Source organism: Carcharhinus amblyrhynchos, chromosome 5, assembly GCF_965287045.1.
Source record: "Carcharhinus amblyrhynchos chromosome 5, sCarAmb.v2.hapA, whole genome shotgun sequence".
NCBI classification, from domain to species: Eukaryota; Metazoa; Chordata; class Chondrichthyes; order Carcharhiniformes; family Carcharhinidae; genus Carcharhinus; species Carcharhinus amblyrhynchos.
In genome coordinates, this window is record NC_137328.1 from 29408555 (window position 1) to 29429388 (window position 20834).

At 43.8% G+C, this 20834-nt stretch overlaps 1 protein-coding gene across 1 annotated transcript in view; it reads right to left on the reverse strand.

Annotated features, from left to right (window-relative positions):
• Positions 1 to 4099: 4099 nt before the first annotated feature.
• Positions 4100 to 20834, reverse strand: part of LOC145343367 (transmembrane protease serine 11C-like) — a 91362-nt gene continuing 74627 nt past the window's right edge. Inside the window, exons 7-8 of the mRNA XM_080189582.1 lie at positions 10468 to 10605; positions 4100 to 4192 (exon numbers count right to left, since the gene is read on the reverse strand). Coding sequence (XP_080045708.1) covers positions 4100 to 4192; positions 10468 to 10605 — 231 coding nt within the window. The remainder of the gene's footprint in view (positions 4193 to 10467; positions 10606 to 20834) is intronic.

Genomic DNA, 20834 nt, shown 5'->3' on the forward strand with positions numbered 1-20834 from the left:
GTTAATGATCTCATTTTGGGGGCCTGGATGCCGTGCAGGAAGAATTTAAATGATCTCACTCAAGTGGTCAAGGTCAGTGAATGCATCTTCATATATATTATCCTAGCACTGCACCTCTAACCTCACACATTGCTATATTAACTATTGCCTACCGACAATCAATCACAATTGATTTCTCACCTTATCTTTCCATATTTATCACTGGTAGAAACAGTGGTCCATTTTCTGAGCACACTTGTGGAATTGACCATAAACTTTATCTGTGGCTGAGATTCTCAATGTCACTGCAGCAAATGCAGTTTTGGCTGACAGCAGTGCAGGAACAAATGAGGTGGGAGAATCCCGCCTGTAGTGTCCAATGGTTGAGAACCCAGCTTCCATTCCAGCACAAAAGTCAGAATGTTCCACCAAAATCTCAGACTGAGGTCAGAAAATCCCAGCTTGTTGTGGTGCTTAGACTGCTGCCAGCATCGCTGCAGATGCTGGTGCTCAAAGGGAATTTCAGTGTCTCACATCAATCTAACAATCTATATTCTACCATATTATTAGGATTGCTGCGGCACTGCCTTTGTAAAAGATACTGGCTCCTTTGAACATGAATCTGCTGGATGATACAATTCATCCTCCCATCGCTGCCACTTTGCCAATGCTGTTGACATTGCTAGTCAGCCATCCTAAAAATAATCCACCAACTTTACAGTAACAGTCCACCAACCTCAATGCATTCTATAAACAGCAATGACACTATACCAATCTCAATAATAATATACCCATGTCACAGTGATAGCCTATGAACCTGACATTAACAGTCTACCAACCTCACATGCTAGCTGTTGTAGTTGATGTGGCGGGGAGTTGGAGGAAGGGGCAGGCAGGTTTTTTGATGGTTTACGAAAGTACTTCCATTTTTAAAAATTAACAACATCACAATGTGGCACGTTGGCACACAGAGGTTAGCACTGCTGCTTCACAGCGCCAGCGATCCAGGTTCAATTCTGGCCTGTTTGAAGTGTGCCCTTTTTCTCTGTGTCTGCATGGATTTCATCCAGGTGCTCTGGCTTCCCCCACGCTCCAAAGATGTGCACGTTAGGTGGATTGACCATGCTAAATTGCTCCTTAGTGTTCCAAGATGCATAGGTTAGATAGATTAGCCATGGTAAAATTATGGGGTTACAGAGATAGAGTGAGGGAAGGGGGTTGGGTAAATGCTCCATTAGAGAGTCAGTGATCCTTCTGCAATATAAGGATTCTTTGACTCTAGTTACAGTGGCAGACTTTAACACCTCATTACATATTTATACATCAGGTCCTGGGGTTGACCTGGCACTTCTCCTTTATCAGCACAGCATTGATTTAATTTATTATTGTCATGTGTTGGGATACAGTGAAAAGTATTGTCTTTTGTGCACTATACAGACAAAACATATCGTTCATAGAGTACATGGGGGGAAGGAAAGGATAGGGTGCAGAATATAGTGTTGCAGTTACAACTAGTGTGCAGAGAAAGATCAGCTTAATATACGATAAATCCATTCAAATGTCTGATACAGCAGGAAAGAAGTGGTTCTTGAGTCGTTTGGAATGTGTTCTCAGATTTTAGTATGTTTTTTCAGGTGGAAGAAAGTGGAAGAGAATATGTCTGGGGTGCATGGGGTTCTAGATTATGCTGACTGCTTTACCGAGCAACAGGATGTGTAAACGGAGTCCCATTGAAGGTCGGTTTGTTTGATGGACTGAACTACATTCACAAACCTTTGCAGTTTCTTGCAGTCTTGGTCAGAGCAGAAGCCATACCGAGCTGTAATATAGAACAAAGAACAAAAAACAACACAGCACGGGAAACAGACCCTTCGGCCCAATGAGCCCGCGCCACCATTTTAACATTATGAGTCCCCTCTCCACCCATGACCCTTGTCAATGCTTATGGCACTCCACATTGAGGGAAGACTAATTTAGGGGCAATTTGTTACACCAATCAGCCTAAGAGCACATCTTTGGGGTGTGGGAGGAAACCGGAGCACCCGGAGGAAACCCACGCAAGCACGGGGAGAATGCGCAAACTCCCACAGACACTGACCCAAATCCATGTATCTGCACAGCAAACAGTGATAGTCACTGAGCTGTCATGTTGCCCAGCATCTGTCCAGTTTAACATATCCGGAAAGAATATTTTCTATGGTGCATCTGTAAAAATTGGTTCAAGTTATAGTAGGCATAACAATTTCTTCAGCCTTCTGAGAAAGTAGAGGCATTGGTGGGCTTGCTTTACTATAGCGTCAGCGTGGAGGGATCTGAATACCTAGAAACTGGAAGCTCTTGACCATCTCCACCGTTGATGTCCTCCACTATATTTCCTGACGTCGATGACTATCTCTTTCATTTTACTGACATTGAGGAAGAGATTATTGTCATTGTACCATTTCTCCAGATTCTCTATCTCTTTCCAGTACTCTGTCTCATCATTGTTTAGATCCAACCCACTAGTCATCAGCAAACTTGAAAATGGAATTGGAGGGAATTTTCAAGGGGTTGTGGACACAGCCCTGTTGGGCACCGGTCTTGAGAATAATCATGGAGGTGTCTTTGCCTATTCCTATTGATTGCAGGCCGTGGGTTAGGATGTCTAGAATCCAGTCGCAGAGGGAGGAGCCGAGCTCTAGGCCACAGATGGTGTTGAAGGCTGAGCTGTTGTCAATAAATAGGAGTCTAAAATAAGTATCCTTGTTATCTAACTGTTCCAGGGTTGAGTGCAGGGCCAGGGAGATGGTGTCTGCCATAGATCTGTTACAGTGATTGGAGAGCTGTAGTGGATCCAAGCAATTTGGGACACTGGAATTGACGCATGCCATGACTCACCTTTTGAAGCACTTTATAATGATGGATGTTAGAGCCATGGGCAGTAGTCATTAAGGCAAGCTGCCTGGCTTTTCTTAGGTACCGGGATGATGGTTGTCTTCTTGAAGCAGGTAGGGACCTCAGATAAGAGTAAGGAGAGGTTAAGAATGTTTGAGAATATCCCTGTCGGTTGGTCCGCGCAGAATCTGAGTGCTGGCTAGGCAACAGGAGACAGAGTAGTAGTGGAAGGGTCCTTTTCTAGCTAGAGGTCTGTCACCAGTGGTGTGCCACAGGGCTCAGTGCCGGGACCTCTTCTCTTCGTAATATATATAAACGACTTGGAAGAGGGCGTACGTGGTGTGACCAGCAAGTTTGCAGATGACACCAAGATGGCAGGATTGGCGGATAGCGAGGAGGATTGTCAGGTGACACAGCAGGATATAGATAGAGTCAACAGTGGCAGGCTTTTTCCTACGTTGGAGACAAATATCACGAGGGGTCACGAGCTAAGGGTAAGGGGGGAGAAGTATAATTTGGATACTAGAGGGGGGTTTTTCACACAGAGGGTCGTGGGGGTATGGAATGCGCTACCAAGTAAGGTGGTGGAGGCAGGCACGCTGGACTTGTTTAAGGTTTGCTCAGATAGGCACATGAGTGAAACAGGGATGGAGGGTTATAGAAGACGGTATTAAAAAGGGTCAGAGCCTCGGGACGATACTGGAAATGTAATACTACATATTAATGTTTTGTCTCTTTTAATCCGTAGGTGTGTCGGTCCACCTTGTTGTCAAATGAGGGGCACGCACACGGTGGGTCGTGCGTGGGATGCTCTTGGATGTTTCGAGAGTGGCCTAGTACTTCATGTCGTGGTGTGTGCTTAAAACTGGACCAGCAGATGGACACCACAACAGCTCAGTGACTATCACTGCTAGCTGTGCAGATACATGGATTTGGGCCAGTGTCTGTGGAAGTTTACGCATTCTCTCTGTGGTTGCGTGGGTTTCCTCCGGGTGCTCCGGTTTCCTCCCACACCCCAAAGATGTGCTCTTAGGCTGATTGGTGTACCAAATTGACCCTACACTATTCTCTCCTGAATCTGGTTACAATAGGGGTACCATTCGCATACACACAGGGCAAGGTAGGTGTAGGAAAATGCTTTGTTGAGATGGCGGCACGGGCTTGTTGGGCCGAAGGGCCTGTTCCCCATGCTGGGTTGTTCTTTGTTCTTTGTTCATCCACGTACCCCATCCAGGCCAGTCACTTTTCATGGGTTAACGTTCGAGAAAGCTGATCTGATGTCTGCAATGCTGACCTTGGATACTGGTTCAACCAAGGCTTCCGGGGTGGATGACGTCCTCTTGTGCAACCAAAGCAGAGATGAATTAACCAAAAGGGAACTAGCGACATCTTCTCAGGAGCCTTCAAAATGTCATTGATGAAGACGAACATCTCGCCAAGGTCATTCTCACACCCCCACTTCTTGCCTTCAAACAACCGCACAACATCAAACAGACCATTGTCTGCAGCAAACTACCCAGAACAGTGACCACGACACCCTGCCACAGCAACCTCTGCAAGAAGTGCCGGATCATTGACACGGATGGCATTATCTCACGTGAGAACACCATCCATCAAGTACATGGTACATACTCTTGCAACTCAGCCAATGTTGTCTACCTGATAAGCTGCAGGAAAGGATGTCCCGAGGCATGGTACACTGGGGAGACTATGCAGACGCTATGACAATGGATGAATGAATGCCACTCGACAGTCACCAGGCAAGAGTGTTCTCTTCCTGTTGTGGAAATCTTCAGCAGTCATGGGCATTTGGCCTCTGATCTTCAGGTAAGCATTGTCCAAGGTGGCCTTTATAGCACATGACAGCGCAGAGTTGCTGAGCAGAGACTGATAGCCAAGTTCTGCACACAAAAGGACGGCCTCAACCGGGATCTTGGTTCATGCCACACTATCTGTAACCCCCACGACTTGCCTGGGCTTGCAAAATCTCGCTAACTGTCCTGACTGGAGAGAATACACATCTCTTTAACCTGTGCTCAACGCTCTGTCCACTCATATTATCTGTATCCTTAAGACTTAATTACCTGTAAAGTCTTGTATTCCAACCATTATTTTGTAAATTGAGTTTGTGTCTTTATATGCCTTGTTTGTGAACAGAACTCCCACCCACCTGAAAGCTTGTGGCTTGTGCTACCAAATAAACTGGTTGGACTTTAACCTGGTGTTGTGAAACTTCTTACTGTGCTTACCTCAGTCATGGAAGAAGGTAGCTGTGGAAGGGTGCATTTCTGAATGGAGGGCTGTGACAAGTGCCAGTCCTCAGCGATCAGTGCTGGGACTTTGTGATATATATAAATTGTTTGGAGGTAAATATAACTGGTTTGATTAGTAAGTTTATAGATGATACAATTGGTGCATTTGCAGATAACAATGAGGACCATCAGAGGATTCAGCAGGATATGGATTGGCTGGAAACTAGGGCGGAGAGATGGCAGACAGCGTTTAATCTGGACAAATGTGAGGTCATGCATTTTGGAAGGTCTAATACAGATATGAAATATACAGTAAATGGCAGAACCTGTAACAGTATAGATAGACAGAGGGGTCTGGGTGTACAGGTACACAGGTCACTGAAGGTGGCAATGAAAGTGGAGAAGTAGTTAAGAAGGCATACAGCATGCTTACCTTCTTCAGCCAAGGCAATAGGTTATAAAATTGGCAAATCATGTTGCAGTTTTATAGAATCTTAGTTAGGCCGCATTTAGAATATAGTGTTCAATTCTGGTTGCCGCACTACCAGAAGGATGTGGATGCTTTGGAGAGGGTACAGAAAAGATTTGCCAGAATGTTGTCTGGTATGGAGGGCATTAGCTATGAGGAGAGATTGGAGAAACTTGGTTTGTTCTCACTGGAATGACAGACGTTGGGAGCGACCTGATAGAAGTCTACAAGATTATGAGGGGCATGGACAGAGTGGATAGTCAGAAACTTTCTCTCAGGATGGAAGAGTCAATTACTAGGGGGCATAGGTTTAAGGTATGGGGGCAAGGTTTAAAGGAGATGTACGAAGCAAGTTTTTTTACACAGAAGGTGGTGGGTGCCTGGAGCTTGCTCTCAGGCGAGATAATGGAAGAAGATACAATAATGACTTTTAATACATGAATAGGATGGGAATAGAGGGATATGGTCCCTGGAAGGGTATGGGATTTTAGTTCAGATGGGCAGCATGGAGGGCTGAAGGGCCTGTTCCTGTGCTGTAATTTTCTTTGGTCTCTTGCTGATCTCTTGCTCAAAACAGGCATAGAATGCATTGAGCTCACTGGGGAGGCCTGCATTGTTGCAAACGATTCTACATGTCTTCACCATGTAGCCTGTTTTGTCATGTAGGCCTTGCCATAATTGGTGGATATTTGTGTGGCTTGTCTGAGATTCTTGATTGCATCCTTAAAATTGAAATAGAAACTCCTTTGATGTTGTTTTGGGGCAACATTTGTGAAAGAGTGCTGAAAAGGAATTATCATTGGCTGAGAAAACAGGATGAGTGCCAACATACAACATGAAAGAAGAATTATTGAGTAAAATCACCCAAGTTAAAAAGAAATGCTTTACAATTCTAATCCAGCTTTCCTTGTTTACAAAATGATAATACATGGGTATCGTTATAGCACAGCTGCCTCCTCATTGGAGCTTCACTGGGAATTTTAAAAAGATCTCAGACTCAATCATTACCATTGTGATAAATACACAGTTGCCCTAAAAGCAGCCATCAAACTGGTACAGGTGATTACTTCAATGCAAAACTCTAAACAAATTACAGCAATCAGATGACAGCAAATTCCAACCAAACTTCTTAAAAATGTCAAACAGAACTGTTACCAAGCAACAGAGGATTTGCTTAGAAATTACGTTGACTGATAATAACTTGACCCTGTGGAAATTTTTTAACAGTCCTCAGCCACACCCAGGTAAAATTTCCATAATTTGCTTAGATTTCAAGTGTTCAGCTGCTGAGAAAGCTAGAACTTTGATGTATTAATAAATACATCGACACTGATGTGGAAGTACTTTGCCATCCAATCAGCAATCTTTTTAACAGCTTTTTAGAAGGCAGCCTTGGAGAATGCTTACCTGAAGATCAAAGGCAGAATGCCCTTGACTACTGAAGCGTTCCCCACAGAAAGGAAACACATCTGCCTCATTCCGAAAGCTCGTGCTACCAAATAAATCTGTTGGACTTTAACCTGGTGAGGTGAGACTTCTTACTGTGCCTAGCCCAGTCTAACACCGACATCTCCACATCATGGCATCCAGAAAATGGAACTTCTGCCAGTGCCAGTGCACTGCTCCATTTAAATAACAATATCATTGAATTTCTGTTTTAATTGACGGGAAGGGGGTGTCAATTTAATATGTGAGCTAACCTTTCTTCTGTTATTTCACTCTGCTTAATATTAACTACATTAGAATGGCCCAGAAAATACAGAGAATTCTTTAATTTAAAAACACTGAATGATTAGGAACAGTAGATCACAACTGATCTGTACCTCTACCCCAATGATCTTCATTTGCTCTTTATAGTTCTTTGTACCTTAAGCAAACAAAAATCTACCTACCTCAGTTTTATAAGCTTCCATTGACCCAGTGTCCTCAGCCTTTTATTGGGAGAGAGCTCTTGACATCAATCACACTTTGTGAAAAACTGGTGGCTGATTTTTGTCCTAATTGGTCTAACTCCAATATTAAGCCCTTGTCCTTAATTCTCTTATCAGTGAAAATAACTTTTTATACCTAACATGTCCAATCCTTTTCATAGAATCATGAGTGCAGCAGGAGGCCATTCGGCCCATCAAGTCTGCACCGACCATAATCCCTCCCAAGCTGTGTCCCCATGCATTTACCCAAACTAGTTCCCTGACGCTAAGGGGCAATTTAGCATGGCCAATCCACCAAACCCGCACTTCTTTGGGAGGAAACCGGAGCACCCAGAAGAAACCCATGCAGACTCAGGGACAATGTGCAACCCAAGCCGGGAATCGAACCGGGGTCTCTGTTGCTGTGAGGTAGCAGTGCTAACCACTGTATCACCATATAAGCATCTCAATTAGATAATTCTCTGAATCTTCAATATTCATGGGAATACAAGTTACATTAGCCCTCATAATTTAACCTTCCAACAACCATTATCATTCCATTAACCTTCAGGGCCTTTTTGAACAAGATTGTTTATTTAGTGCAAAAATCTGGGCTGGATTGCAGCAAGTTAAAACAGCACAAAGTATTTAAGGTCAATTCTGTGCACATCGATGTGAGGGATACTGTGGATTCTGGAAATCTAAAATAAAAACTTAAAATCTTCAACAGATCTGAAAGCAGAAGCACTGAGAGTGTTAATGTTAACACTCAGGTATTCTGTCAGAATTATTCTAACAGTCATTGACTGTTTACCTCTTTACAGGGTGGCATGGTAGCACAGTGGTTAGCACTGCTGCTTCACAGCCCCAGGGACCTGGGTTTGATTCCCAGCTTGGGTCACTGTCTGTGTGGAGTTTGCACATTCTCCTCGTGTCTGTGCAGGTTTCCTCTGGATGCTCTGGTTTCCTCCCACAGTCCAAAGATGTGCGGGTTAGGTTGATTGGCCATGCTAAAAAAATTGCCCCTTAGTGTCCTGGGATGTGTAGGTTAGAGGGATTAGTGGGTAAATGTGTAGGGATATGGGGAAAGGGCCTGGGTGAGATTGTGGTCGGTGCAGACTCGATGGGCCGAAGGGCCTGTTTCTGCAATGTAGGGTTCTATGTTTCCACAGATGCTGCTAAACTTGATTATTACCAGCATTTCATTTCAGATTTATGGCATTGAGCAGTTTGTTTTCCTAAGGTAAAGGATGTCCTTGGAACAGTTAGCAATCATCGCTCCAAGATTAATCATACCGGACAGAGTAAACTCTCTAATCTGCCATTCTGACTTCATTATATAACTCTAATGTTTACTCCCCTTTACAACACTCTGATTTTATTTCTCGTTTTCCACAGTGGTTGCCCTCAAGGTATGTGGACAATATTGCCAATTAATGCTAAATTGATCTTTAGGTCTATGCCCACTTCAAATTCTGGAGTCCAGAAAAAGTTGCAGTTTTAAAATTAGAGCTAGAGCGTTTGGGAGTGAAATCAGTAATCACATTTCCATCCAAAGCTTAGCAGCAATGTTGAACTGTCTTCCACTAAAGGCTATTTTCATGTTGGGGTTTGATAAATTGTAAGAAAATGTTATCAACAGATATGGAGTGAAGGTGGGTAAATGGAATCAGGCTACAGCTGAGCCACAATCAAATTAAATAGTGGAACAGACTTGAGTGGTGGAATGGTCTCTCCCTGTTTCTATGAGTTGAAGAATGTCAAAAATGAGGGTCCTTACACTCAACTGACAGACAAGAATGTAAGCAGTCTGATTGGAATTTGAACGCAGGTTAAAAGACTAATATTTATTTCATTGCATCACATGATTGCATCTCAGATTTATTCACCATGAAACTCTTACCAACATTATAGAGTTGATCTTCAATCAGCAGTTTAAGGCATTAATTGAACTCACTGCTGCACAGTTCCCTTGATGCAATGGACATTGATAGCATTCTGAGTGTTACTGACATGTTAAGCATTAAATAAAAATACACAATTCATATGCATTCTAAATTCTAATCAATGGGAAACAACTAAGTAATGTGTGGATGATGGTTGTTACCCACAAAAACTCCTTTTACAAAGAAAAATCGTTTCAGAAGCTTAACTGTTTTTATTCATTTTAGGCATGAAAGCATAACATTATTGACTTTCATTGGTGTGAATTGGTGAGCTGAGATTGACCACCTGAGCACTCATTTCTCCTGATTTTCCTTTCTTCATATTTTTCACTTCATATAACTAGTAGCTAATTCAATTTTGCCCAAAACCAAAGTGATCCCATACAAACCATCTATTAAATTGAAAATATAACTGCTGGACACAGTTCTGAAGACATATCATTGATCTGAAGTGTTGACTCTGTTCCCCTCTCCAGAGGTGCCGACTGATTTGCTATTTCCAACATCCTTTATTCAGAATCCTTTGATCCATGGCATCAAGAACATTCAGGACCTCTCCAGATCTTTGCATAATCCCCCAACCCCCCTGCCCTGTAGTAAATCACATTAAGAGGTGGGTCTTTACATACCGTTTTAGCAAACCAGGAAATCATTTTACAATATATTATTCTTAAATTAAACTGATTCAACAGTTGTATGAAGCCTTTCAGTTTTATGATGACCTTCACCAGAGGCCACATAAGCATCTGGGATTATGCATTATTCATGTTGTATTTATATTTTAGGTTTCTGCTCCTGGATCATTTATGTTCACAAACCAACAATGGAATTAGACCTTTACCATCGCCAGATAGTGCTCCCCTCCTCTTTATACATCCTCCTTGAAAGAAAATGTCAAAATGTGTGGGTTGAATGGACATATTTGTGGCTTCAGTGTAGTACCAGGAATAGTTTTTCTTTTAAAGATAATTTGTTCATTCAGTAGGAATGAAATATGAGGAGAATGTTTCCATCTACAATCCAGTTTCCTGCCGCACCCAGTTTCTCAGAGCTGTAACGCGAGTGTAGACTCCGGGTCTGTTAGGTGCAGCACATTTAACACCAAAACTCACAATCCCAGCAAGAAACCAAGTCTTATTAGGTCTACGACAAGCTAGTGGACCTCCTGAATCACCCTGTAATATAAATAAGAAGGAAAATACACACCAGTTATAAGGTGTTTCTTAGTCCTGTTACATTCTTTTAGTACAGTTTCCTCAATTGGAAGGAAATTCTGCACGTATACAAAATATGTTTGAGGCATTTTTGTTTCCTATTGTGATATTTCAAATTCCAGAGCCAAATAAATCAATACTACCATGGCCTGCTAGATTAAAGCTGTGTCATTAATTTTTTGTTTGCTCAACAGGCTCTCAGGAACAAAGGCAACTTGCAAGAGGAGAGGTACAAAAAAGAAATGGAGCAGAGCTACAGAGAGACAAGAAAGACAAGGGAAAAGAGACGTAAAGCAAACTGTTCAACAAAGAAAAGAGAGAAAAATCAAATAAAGAACAAAGAAAATAGGAGATAGAAGAAACAACAGCAGTGAAGGTTGAATCCTAGTTTTGCAAACTGGATCTAGTTTTTCACACAAATGAGTGTGAATGCATTGAAGAAAGTTTATTTTCGGTGTTTTCTGAGAAGTGTATTTCCAGCAGCAGATAAGATGGCACCATACCAGTTTATCAGAAGCAACTGCACATCCAGCTAAAACCAGAAATCGCAAATTCTATCGGCGAGATTGCGATCTTCGATTTTCCCCACCCCTTGACAGTGACATGACCAACTTGGGCATGAACCTGATTTTAATACAAGTGAATAAATTTAAATATAATTATATATCCATCACCAAATCATCCCCCCTCACTAAATTTTCAGACCTCACATTGGCAAGATTTACAACAGGTTTACCCAAATGTAGTCTGCACCAACTCTCTGACAGAGCATCTTGCCTGGGCCCTATCCCCATAACTCTACATTTACACCACTATTCCCCCTAAGTTACACATCTTTGGAGACTAAGGGGCAAGTTAGCATGGCCAATCTGCTTAATCTGAACAAAGAATAGTACAACACAGGAATAGGCCCTTTGGCCCATCAAGCCTGTTCCAACACAGATGCCTCTCTAATATTTTCTTGCCTCTATGTGGTCTATATTCCTCTATTCTCCTGTCTATTCATGTATCTATCCAGATGCCGCTTGAACGTTATTATAGAATCTGCTTCCACCACCTCCTCCGGCAGCGTGTTATAGTGTCAGTGAGGTCATAGAAGTTTACAGCATGGAAACAGGCCCTTCACCCAACTTGCCCATGCCTCCCTTTTCCCTTAAACCCCTAAGCTAATCCCAATTGCCTGCGCTTGACCTATATCCCTCTATTCCCATCGTACCCATGTAACTGTCTAAATGCTTTTCAAAAGACAAAAATGTATCCGCCTCTACTGCTACCTCTGACAGCTTGTTCCAGACACTCACCACCTACTGTGTGAAAAAATTGCCCCTCTGGACACTTTTGTATCTCTCCTCTCACCTTAAACCTATGCCCTCTAGTTTTAGACTCCCCTACCTTTGGGAAAAGATCTTGACTATCTAGCTGATCTGTGCCTCTCATTATTTTATAGACCTCTATAAGATCATCCCTCAGCCTTCTACACTCCAGAGAAAAAGTCCCAGATCAGGAGAGTTATCAGCCTCTCCTGATAACTCAGTCCATCAAGTCCCGATAGCATCCTAGTAAATCTTTTCTGCACTCTTTCTAGTTTAACAATATCCTTTCTATAATAGGGTGACCAGCATTGCACACAGTATTCCAAGTGTGGCTGTATCAATGTCTTGTACAGCTTCAACAAGATGTCCCAACTCCTGTATTCAATATTCTGACCGATGAAACCAAACATGCTGAATGCCACCTTCACCTCTCTGTCCACCTGTGACTTCACTTTCAAGGAACTATGAACATTTACCCCTAGATCTCTTTTGTTCTGTAACTCTCCCCAATGCCCTACCATTAACTGAGTAAGTCCTGCCCTGGTTCAATCTACCAAAATGCATTACCTCGCATTTGTCTAAATTAAACTCCATCTGCCAATCGTCAGCCTACTGGCCCAATTGATCAAGATTCCATTGCACTTGGAGATAACTTTCTTCACTGTCCTCTATGCCACCGATCCTAGTGTCATCTGCAAACTTACTAACCATGTCTCCTATATTCTCATCCAAATCATTAATATAAATGACAAATAATGGTGGACGCAGCACTGATCCCTGAGGCACACCGCTGGTCACATAACATAAGAACATAAGAAATAGGAGCAGGAGTAGGCCATCTAGCCCTTAGAGCCTGCCCCGCCATTCAATAAGATCATGGCTGATCTGAAGTGGCTCAGTTCCACTTTCCCGCTTTTTCCCCATAACTCTTAATTCCCTTGTCTGTCAAAAACCTATCTACCCGTGTCTTAAATATATTTAGCAAGGTAGCCTCCACCACTTCAACGGGCAGAGAAGTTCCTCCTCAACTCTGTTCTAAACTGCACCCCCCCCTTATCTTGAGGCTGTGCCCTCTAGTCCTGCTGTCCTTTCTGAGCGGAAAGAATCTCTCTACCTCTACCCTATCCATCCCTTTCATTATCTTATACGTCTCTATAAGATCCCCCCTCATCCTTCTAAACTCCAATGAGTACAGACCCAGTCTATTTAGTCTCTCTTCATAGTCTAACCCCCTCATCTCCGGTATCAGCCTAGTGAACCTCCTCTGCACTCTCTCCAAGGCCAAATATCCTTGCGTAAGTGCGGTGACCACAACTGCACACAGTACTCCAGCTGTGGCCTCACCAGTGCCTTGTACAGTTGCAGCAAGACCTCCCTGCTTTTATATTCTATCCCCCTTGCTATAAAGGCCAGCATCCTATTCGCCTTCTTGATCACCTGCTGCACCTGCAGACTGGGTTTTTGCGGCTCATGCACAAGGATCCCCAGGTCCCTCTGCACCGTAGCATGCTGCAGCTTTTCGCTCTTTAATTAGTAATCCCTCCTACTATTATTCCTGCCAAAGTGGATAACCTCACACTTGCTAACATTGTACTCCATCTGCCAGGTCCTCGCCCACTCGCTCAGCCTATCCAGGTCCCTCTGCAGACTTTCCATACCCTCCGCACAATTTGCTTTTCCACTCATCTTTGTGTCATCAGCAAATTTCGTTACCCTACACTCAGCTCCCTCCTCCAGATCATCTACATAAATGGTAAATAGCTGAGGCCCCAGCACTGATCCCTGCAGCACTCCACTAGTCACCAACCGCCAACCAGAATAGCACCCATTGATACCAACTCTCTGCCTCCTATTAGACAACCAATCCTCTATCCAGTTTGAAAAACAATTCTCTTCAACCATCCTCTGGTGTCTGTGAAGAAGACAATTTTGTATCCATTTTGATGCCTCACCCTGCATCCCATGACATTTAACCTTATGCAACAACCTACCATGCGGTACCTTGTTAAAGGCCTTGCTAAAGTCCATGTAGACAACGTCAACTGCACTGCCCTCATCTACCTTCTTGATTACCCCTTCAAAAAGCTCAATCAAATCTGTGAGACATGGTTTTCAACTCACAAAACCATGCCGACTGTCCCTAGTCAGTCCTTGTGTCCCTAAACACCTGTAGATCCTGTTTCTCAAAATACTTCCAACAATTTACCCACCACAGATGTGACACTCACTAACCTGTAGCTCCCAGGCTTTTCCTTGCAGCCCTTCTTAAATAAAGGCACAACATTTGCAGCTCTCCAATCTCCAGGCACCTCACCCGTGACTATTGATGATTTAAATATCTCGGCTAGGGGACCTGCAATTTCCTCCCTAACCTTCCACAATGTCCTGGGGTACACTTCATCAGGTCCCAGGGATTTATCTACCTTGATGCGCGTTAAGACTTCTAGCACCTCCTTCTCATTAATATGTACACCCCTCAAGACATAGAACATAGAACAGTACAGCACAATACAGGCCCTTTGGCCCTCAAAGTTGTGCTGAGCTTTGTCCGAAACCAAGATCAAGCTATCCCACTCCCTATCATTCTTGTGTGCTCCATGTGCCTGTCCAGTAACCAAACATCACTATTTCTTTCCCCATGTTCCCTAACATCCATGCTTTTCTCAACAATAAACACTGATGAGAAATATTCATTTAGGATCTCACCCATCCCTTGTGGATCTGCCTTTAGATGACCTTGTTGAGCCTTAAGAGGCCCTACTCTCTTCCTTGCTACTCTTTTGCCCTTTATATATTTATATAAGCTCTTTGGATTCTCCTTTGCCTTATCTGCCAAAATAATCTCGTCTCCCCTTTTTGCCCTCCTGATTTCTCTCTTAAGTCTACTCCTATACCCCATATACTCTTTAAGAGATTCACTTGATCCCAGCTGCTTAATGCATGTCATGTGCCCCTTTCTTCTTCTTGACTAGGGCCTCAATATAGAAACCCTACAGTGCAGAAAGGGGCCATTTGGCCCATCAGGTCTGCACCAACCACAATCCCACTGAGGACCTACCCCCATATCCCTACATATTTACCCACTAATTCCTCTACCCTATGCATCTCAGGACACTAAGGGGCAATTTTAGCATGGCCAATCAATCTAACCTGCACATCTTTGGAGTCTGGGAGGAAACCGGAGCACCCAGAGGAAATCCATGTAGACACGAAGAGAATCTGCAAACTCCACACAGATAGTGACCCAAGCAGTGAATCGAACCCAGGTCCCCGGAGCTGTGAAGCAGCAGTGTTAACCACTGTCCTACTGTGCTGCCCCAAATCATCCAGGGTTCCCTAGATCTGCCAGCCTTGCCCTTCACTCTAAGAGGAATGTGTTTATCTTGAACCCTGGTTAACACACTTTTGAAAGCGTGCCGCTTACCAGACATCCCTTTGCCTTCCCACAAACTCCCTCAATTAACTTTGAGGGATTAACTTTGCCTGATACCATCGAAATTGGCCTTGCCCCAATTTAGAATTTTAACTTTTGGGCCAGACCTATCATTCTCCATTGCTATCTTAAAACTACTTGAATTATAGTCATTGGTGCCACCTGCCCTTCCTTATTTCCCAAGAGGAGGTCAAGTTTTGCCCCCTCTCTAGTCAGGCTATCCAAATACTGAATAGAAATTCCTCCTGAATACACTCAACAAATTTCTCTCAATCCAACCCGCTAATACTACGGCTGTCCCAGTCAATGCTGGGAAAGTTAAAATCTCTGACTATTACCACCCTATTTTTCGTGGAGCTATCTGTAATCTCCTTACATATGTGCTCCTCAACTATCTGGGGGCCTATAGTACAACCCTATCAAAGTGATTTCCTCCTTCTTATGCAAGAAGTGTAACAAGTAAGGCAGATGAACTTAGAGCTTGGATTAGTACTAGAAACTATGATGTAGCTGCCATTACAGAGACTTGGTTGAGGGAAGGATAGGATTGACAGCTTAACATTCCAGGAGACAGATGTTTCAGGTGTGATAGAGGGGAATGTAAAAGGGAGTTGCACTGCTGGTTAAGGAGAATACCGCATCTGTCCTCCGGGAGGACACCTCAGAGGGCTCATACAGTGAGGCAATATGGATAGAGCTTAGGAATAGAAAAGGGTTGGTCATAATGTTGGGGGTTTACTATGGTTCACCCAACTGCCAGTGGGAGATTGAGGTACAGATGTGTAGGCAGATTTTGGCAAGGTGTAAAAGTAACAGGGTTGTTGTGGTGAAGATTTTAATTTCCCCTATATTGACTGGAATTCACTTAGTGTTAAGGGTGTGGATGGGGCAGAGTTTGTAAGGAGCATCCAGGAGGGCTTCCTGAAACAGTATGTAGATAGTCCAACTAGGGAAGGGGCCATACTGGACCTGGTATTGAGGAATGAGCCCGGCCAGGTGGTCGATGTTTCAGTAGGGGAGCAGTTCAGGAACAGTGACCACAATTCAGTAAGCTTTAAGGTACTGATGGATAAAGATAAGGGTAGACCTCAAGTTAAGGTGCTGAATTGGGGGATGGCTAATTACAACAATATTAGGCAGGAACTGAAGAATGTTGGTTGGGGCAGGTGTTCGAGGGCAAATCAACATGTGGCATATGGGAGGCTTTCAAGTGTAAATTGATAGGGATTCAGGACTGGTACATTCCTGTAAGGATGAAGGATAAGTAAGACAAGTTTTGGGAAACTTGAATAACAAGAGGTGTTGTGAGCCTAGTCAAAGAGAAAGGGGAAGCATTTGTCAAAGCTAGGAGGTTGAGAACATAGGAAGCAAGTGTGGAATACAAGGAAAGTAGAAAGAAACTTAAGCAAGGAGTAAGAAGAGCCAAAAGGGGTCATGAAAAAACATTGGCCAGCAGGATTAAGGAATATCCCAAGGCTTTTTACACATATATAAAGAGCAAGAGGGTAGCCAGGGAGAGGGTTGGCCCACTCAAGGGCAAGGGAGGGAATCTATGTGTGGAGACATAGGAAGTGGGCAAAGTATTAAATGAGTACTTTGCGTCAATATTCACCAAGGAAAAGAACTTGGTGGATGATGAGTCTGGGAAAGGATGCGTAGATAGTTTGAGTCATGTTGAGATCAAAAAGGAGGAGGTATTGGCGTTCTTGAGGAACATCAAGGTTGACAAGTCTCCAGAGCCTGATGGGATATACCCCAGAATACTGAGAGAGGCAAAAGAGGAAATTGCTGGGGCCTTGAGAGGAATCTTTGCATCCTCACTGGCTATAGTCGTGTGGAGATGCCGGTGTTGGACCAAGGTAAACACAGTAAGAAGTCTCACAAAACCAGGTTAAACTCCAACAGGTTTATTAACAGGTTTATTACAAGAGAGGTCCCAGAGGATTGGAGAATAGCCAATATTGTTCCTGTGTTTAAGAAGGGTAGTAAAAATAATCCAGGTAATTACAGGCCGGTGAGCCTTCCATCAGTGGTAGGGAAATATTGGAAAGGATTCTTTGAGACAGGATTTATTCCCACTTGGAAATAAGTGGACATATTAGAGAGAGGCATCATGGTTTTGTGAAGGGGAGGCCGCATCTCACAAACTTGATTGGGTTTTTTGAGGAAGTGATGAAGATGATTGATGAGGGTAGGGCAGTGGATGTTGCCTACATGGACTTCAGTAAGGCCATTGACAAGGTCCCTCATGGCAGACTGGTGTAGAAGGTGAAGTCACATAGGATGGATACAAAACTAGCTCGGTCAAAGAAGACAGAGGATAGCAGTGGAAGGGTGCTTTTCTGAATGGAGGGCTGTGACAAGTGGCATTCCTGAGGGATCAGTGCTGGGACCTTTGCTGTTTGTAATATATGTAAATGATTTGGAGGAAAATGTAACTGGATTGATTAGTAAGTTTGCAGATGACACAAAGGTTGGCGGATTTGCGGATAGCAGTTAGGACCATCAGAGGATGCAGCAGGATAGAGATCAGTTGGAGACTTGGGTGGAGAGATGGCAGATGGAGTTTAATCCAGACAAGTGTGAGGTAATGCATTTTGGAAGGTCCAATACAGGTAGGAAATGTACAGTAAATGGCAGAACCCTTAGGAGGAAAGGCAGAGGGATCTGGGTGTACAGGTGCACAGTCACTGAAAGTGGCAATGCAGGTGGAGAAGGTACTCAAGAAAGCTTATGGCATGCTTGCCTTCATCGGCTGGGATACCGAATTTAAAAATTGGCAAGTCATGTTGACGCTTTATAGAACCTTAGTGAGGCTGCACCTGGAATATAGTGTATAATTCTGGTCGCCACACTACCAGAAGGATGTGGAGGCTTTGGAGACGGTACAGAAAAGATTTACTAGGATGTTGCCTGGTATGGAGGGCATTAGCTATGAGGAGAGGTTGGAGAAACTTGGTTTATTCTCACTGGCGTGACGGAAGTTGAGGGGAGACCTGATAGAAGGCTACAAGATTATGAGAGGCGTGGACGCAGAAGATAGTTAAAAGCTTTTTCCCAGGATGGAAGAGTCAATTACTAGGGGACATAGGTTTAAGGTGCGAGGGGCAAGTATTAAAAGAGATGTATGAGGTAGATTTTTTTTACACAGAGAGTGGTGGATGGTTGGAACACGCTGCCAGGTGAGTTAGTGCAAGTGGATAAGGTAGTGACTTTTAAGGGGTGTCTTGACAGTACATGAATGAGATGGGAATAGAGAGATATGGTCCCCTTAAGCGGAGGGGGTTTTAATTAAGTCAGGCAGCCTGGTTGGTGCAGGCTTGGAGGACTGAAGGGCCTGTTACTGTGCTGTAATTTTCTTTGTTCTTTTATTTTTCAGTCCTACCCATATAGACTCAATGGCTGTACCCTCGGATATATCCTCTTTCAGTACGGCCGTGATGTTTTCCCTAATCAAAAGTGCAACTCCCCCTCTTACCTCCTGTTCTATTTTCCTATAACATCTATACCCTGGAACATTGAGCTGCCAGTCCTGTCCCTCCCTTAGCCATGTTTCAGTAATTGCTATAATATCCCTGTCCCCAGTATCCATCCACGTCTTGAGCTCATCTGCCTTGTCCATCAGACCTCTTGCATTGAAATAATGCGGTTTAATCTGGACTTCCCTTGCTCTTTGTCTTGCTTTTGCCTGATTTGTCTGGTACTAGGATTACTGACACTGCCTTCACTACTTAATGTGCTTCCTTTAACTTCTGTGCTGTCCTCAAGCTTCTCTTCTGTCTCCCCACTGCTTTGGATCCCAACCCCCTGCCAAACTAATTAAACCCTCCTGAGTGGCTCGAGCAAATCTCCCCGCCAGGATGTTAGCTCCCCACCTGTTCAAATGTAACCCATCCTTCTTAAACTGATCAGCCCTTCCCTAGAAAAGATTCCAATGATCCAAAAATCTAAATCCCTGCCCCCTGCACCAAGCCAGGCATTCATCTGCCTATTCCTCCTATTCATACTTCCATTAGCACTTGGCAGCAGTAGTGGTCCTGAAATTACTACCTTCGAGGTCCTGCACTTTAGCCTTCTGCCTAACTGTTGATATTCACATTTCAGGACCTCATCCCTTCTCCTACCTATATCGTTCATACCAATATGCACAATGACCTTTGGCTGCTCACCCTCCCCCTTAAGAATGTCCTGGAATCGCTCAGAGACTTCCTTGACCCTGGCACGAGGGAGGCAACACACCATCCTGGAGTCTCGATTGTGGCCACAGAAATGCCTATCTGTGCCTCTAACTAGCAAGTCCCCTATTACTACTGCTCGCTTGCTCTTTGCCTGACCCTGCTCCACAGCACAACTAGGTGTGGTGCCACAGGCCTGGATGCTGCTGGTATCTCCCCTGACAGGCTAACCCCTCAACAGCATCTAAAACAGTATACCTGTCTGAAAGGGGAATAGGCACAGGAGACTCCTGAACTACCTGCCTGCCCCTCCTGGCAGTCACCATCTACTTGTCTGAACCTATGGTGTGACAACCTTCTTGTAACTAGTTTCTATCACACCGTCTGCCTCCTGTATGCTCCACAGTGCATCCACCTGCTGCTAAGAACACTGGCTGGCAATCTGGAGACTGGCAATGATTGTGCCAATCTCGGTGCTGACAGATTGATGCATACCTGTATGAGGGCAATAAAGCACCTGGGGCAGTGATATGCTCCTCCTGCCAGATGTGAGCAATTAGAGAGCAATCTAGTCTCCCTGCTGCTCCAAACGAACAATGCGGTCTGTGAGGAGCTGCATCTGGACACACTTCCTGCAGGCAAAGTTGTCAGGGAGACTAGATTGCTCTCTAATTGCTCACATCTGGCAGGAGAAGCATATCACTGCCCCAGGTGCTTTATTGCCCTCATACAGGTATGCATCAATCTGTCAGCACCGAGATTGGCACAATCATTGCCAGTCTCCAGATTGCCAGCCAGTGTTCTTAGCATTCACCACCCTCTGTGAAAAATTTGCCCCGTATATCGCGTTCAAACTTTTTCCCTCTCACTTTCAACCTATGTCCCCAGGTAATAACCCTTTGCCCCTAAGGAAAAAGCTGACTATCCAGTCTATCCAAACCTGTTATAATTTTATAAATCTCTATTAGATCTCTCCTCATCCTCCGCTCTCCAATGAAAACAATCCAAATTTGTTCAAGATTTCTTCATAGTCCATATTGTCCAAACCAGGCAACATCCTGGTAAATGCATCCTTTCCAATGCATCAACATCCTTCCAGTAGTGCAGCGACCAGAAAAGTAAACAATACTCCAAATGCAGCCTAACTAAAGTCTTATACAGCTATAACATGATTTTTCAATTCCTATACTCAATGCCCCGACTGATAAAGACTAGCATGCCATATATCTTCTTGTCTACCTTATCCACCTGGATTACCACCTTCAGAGA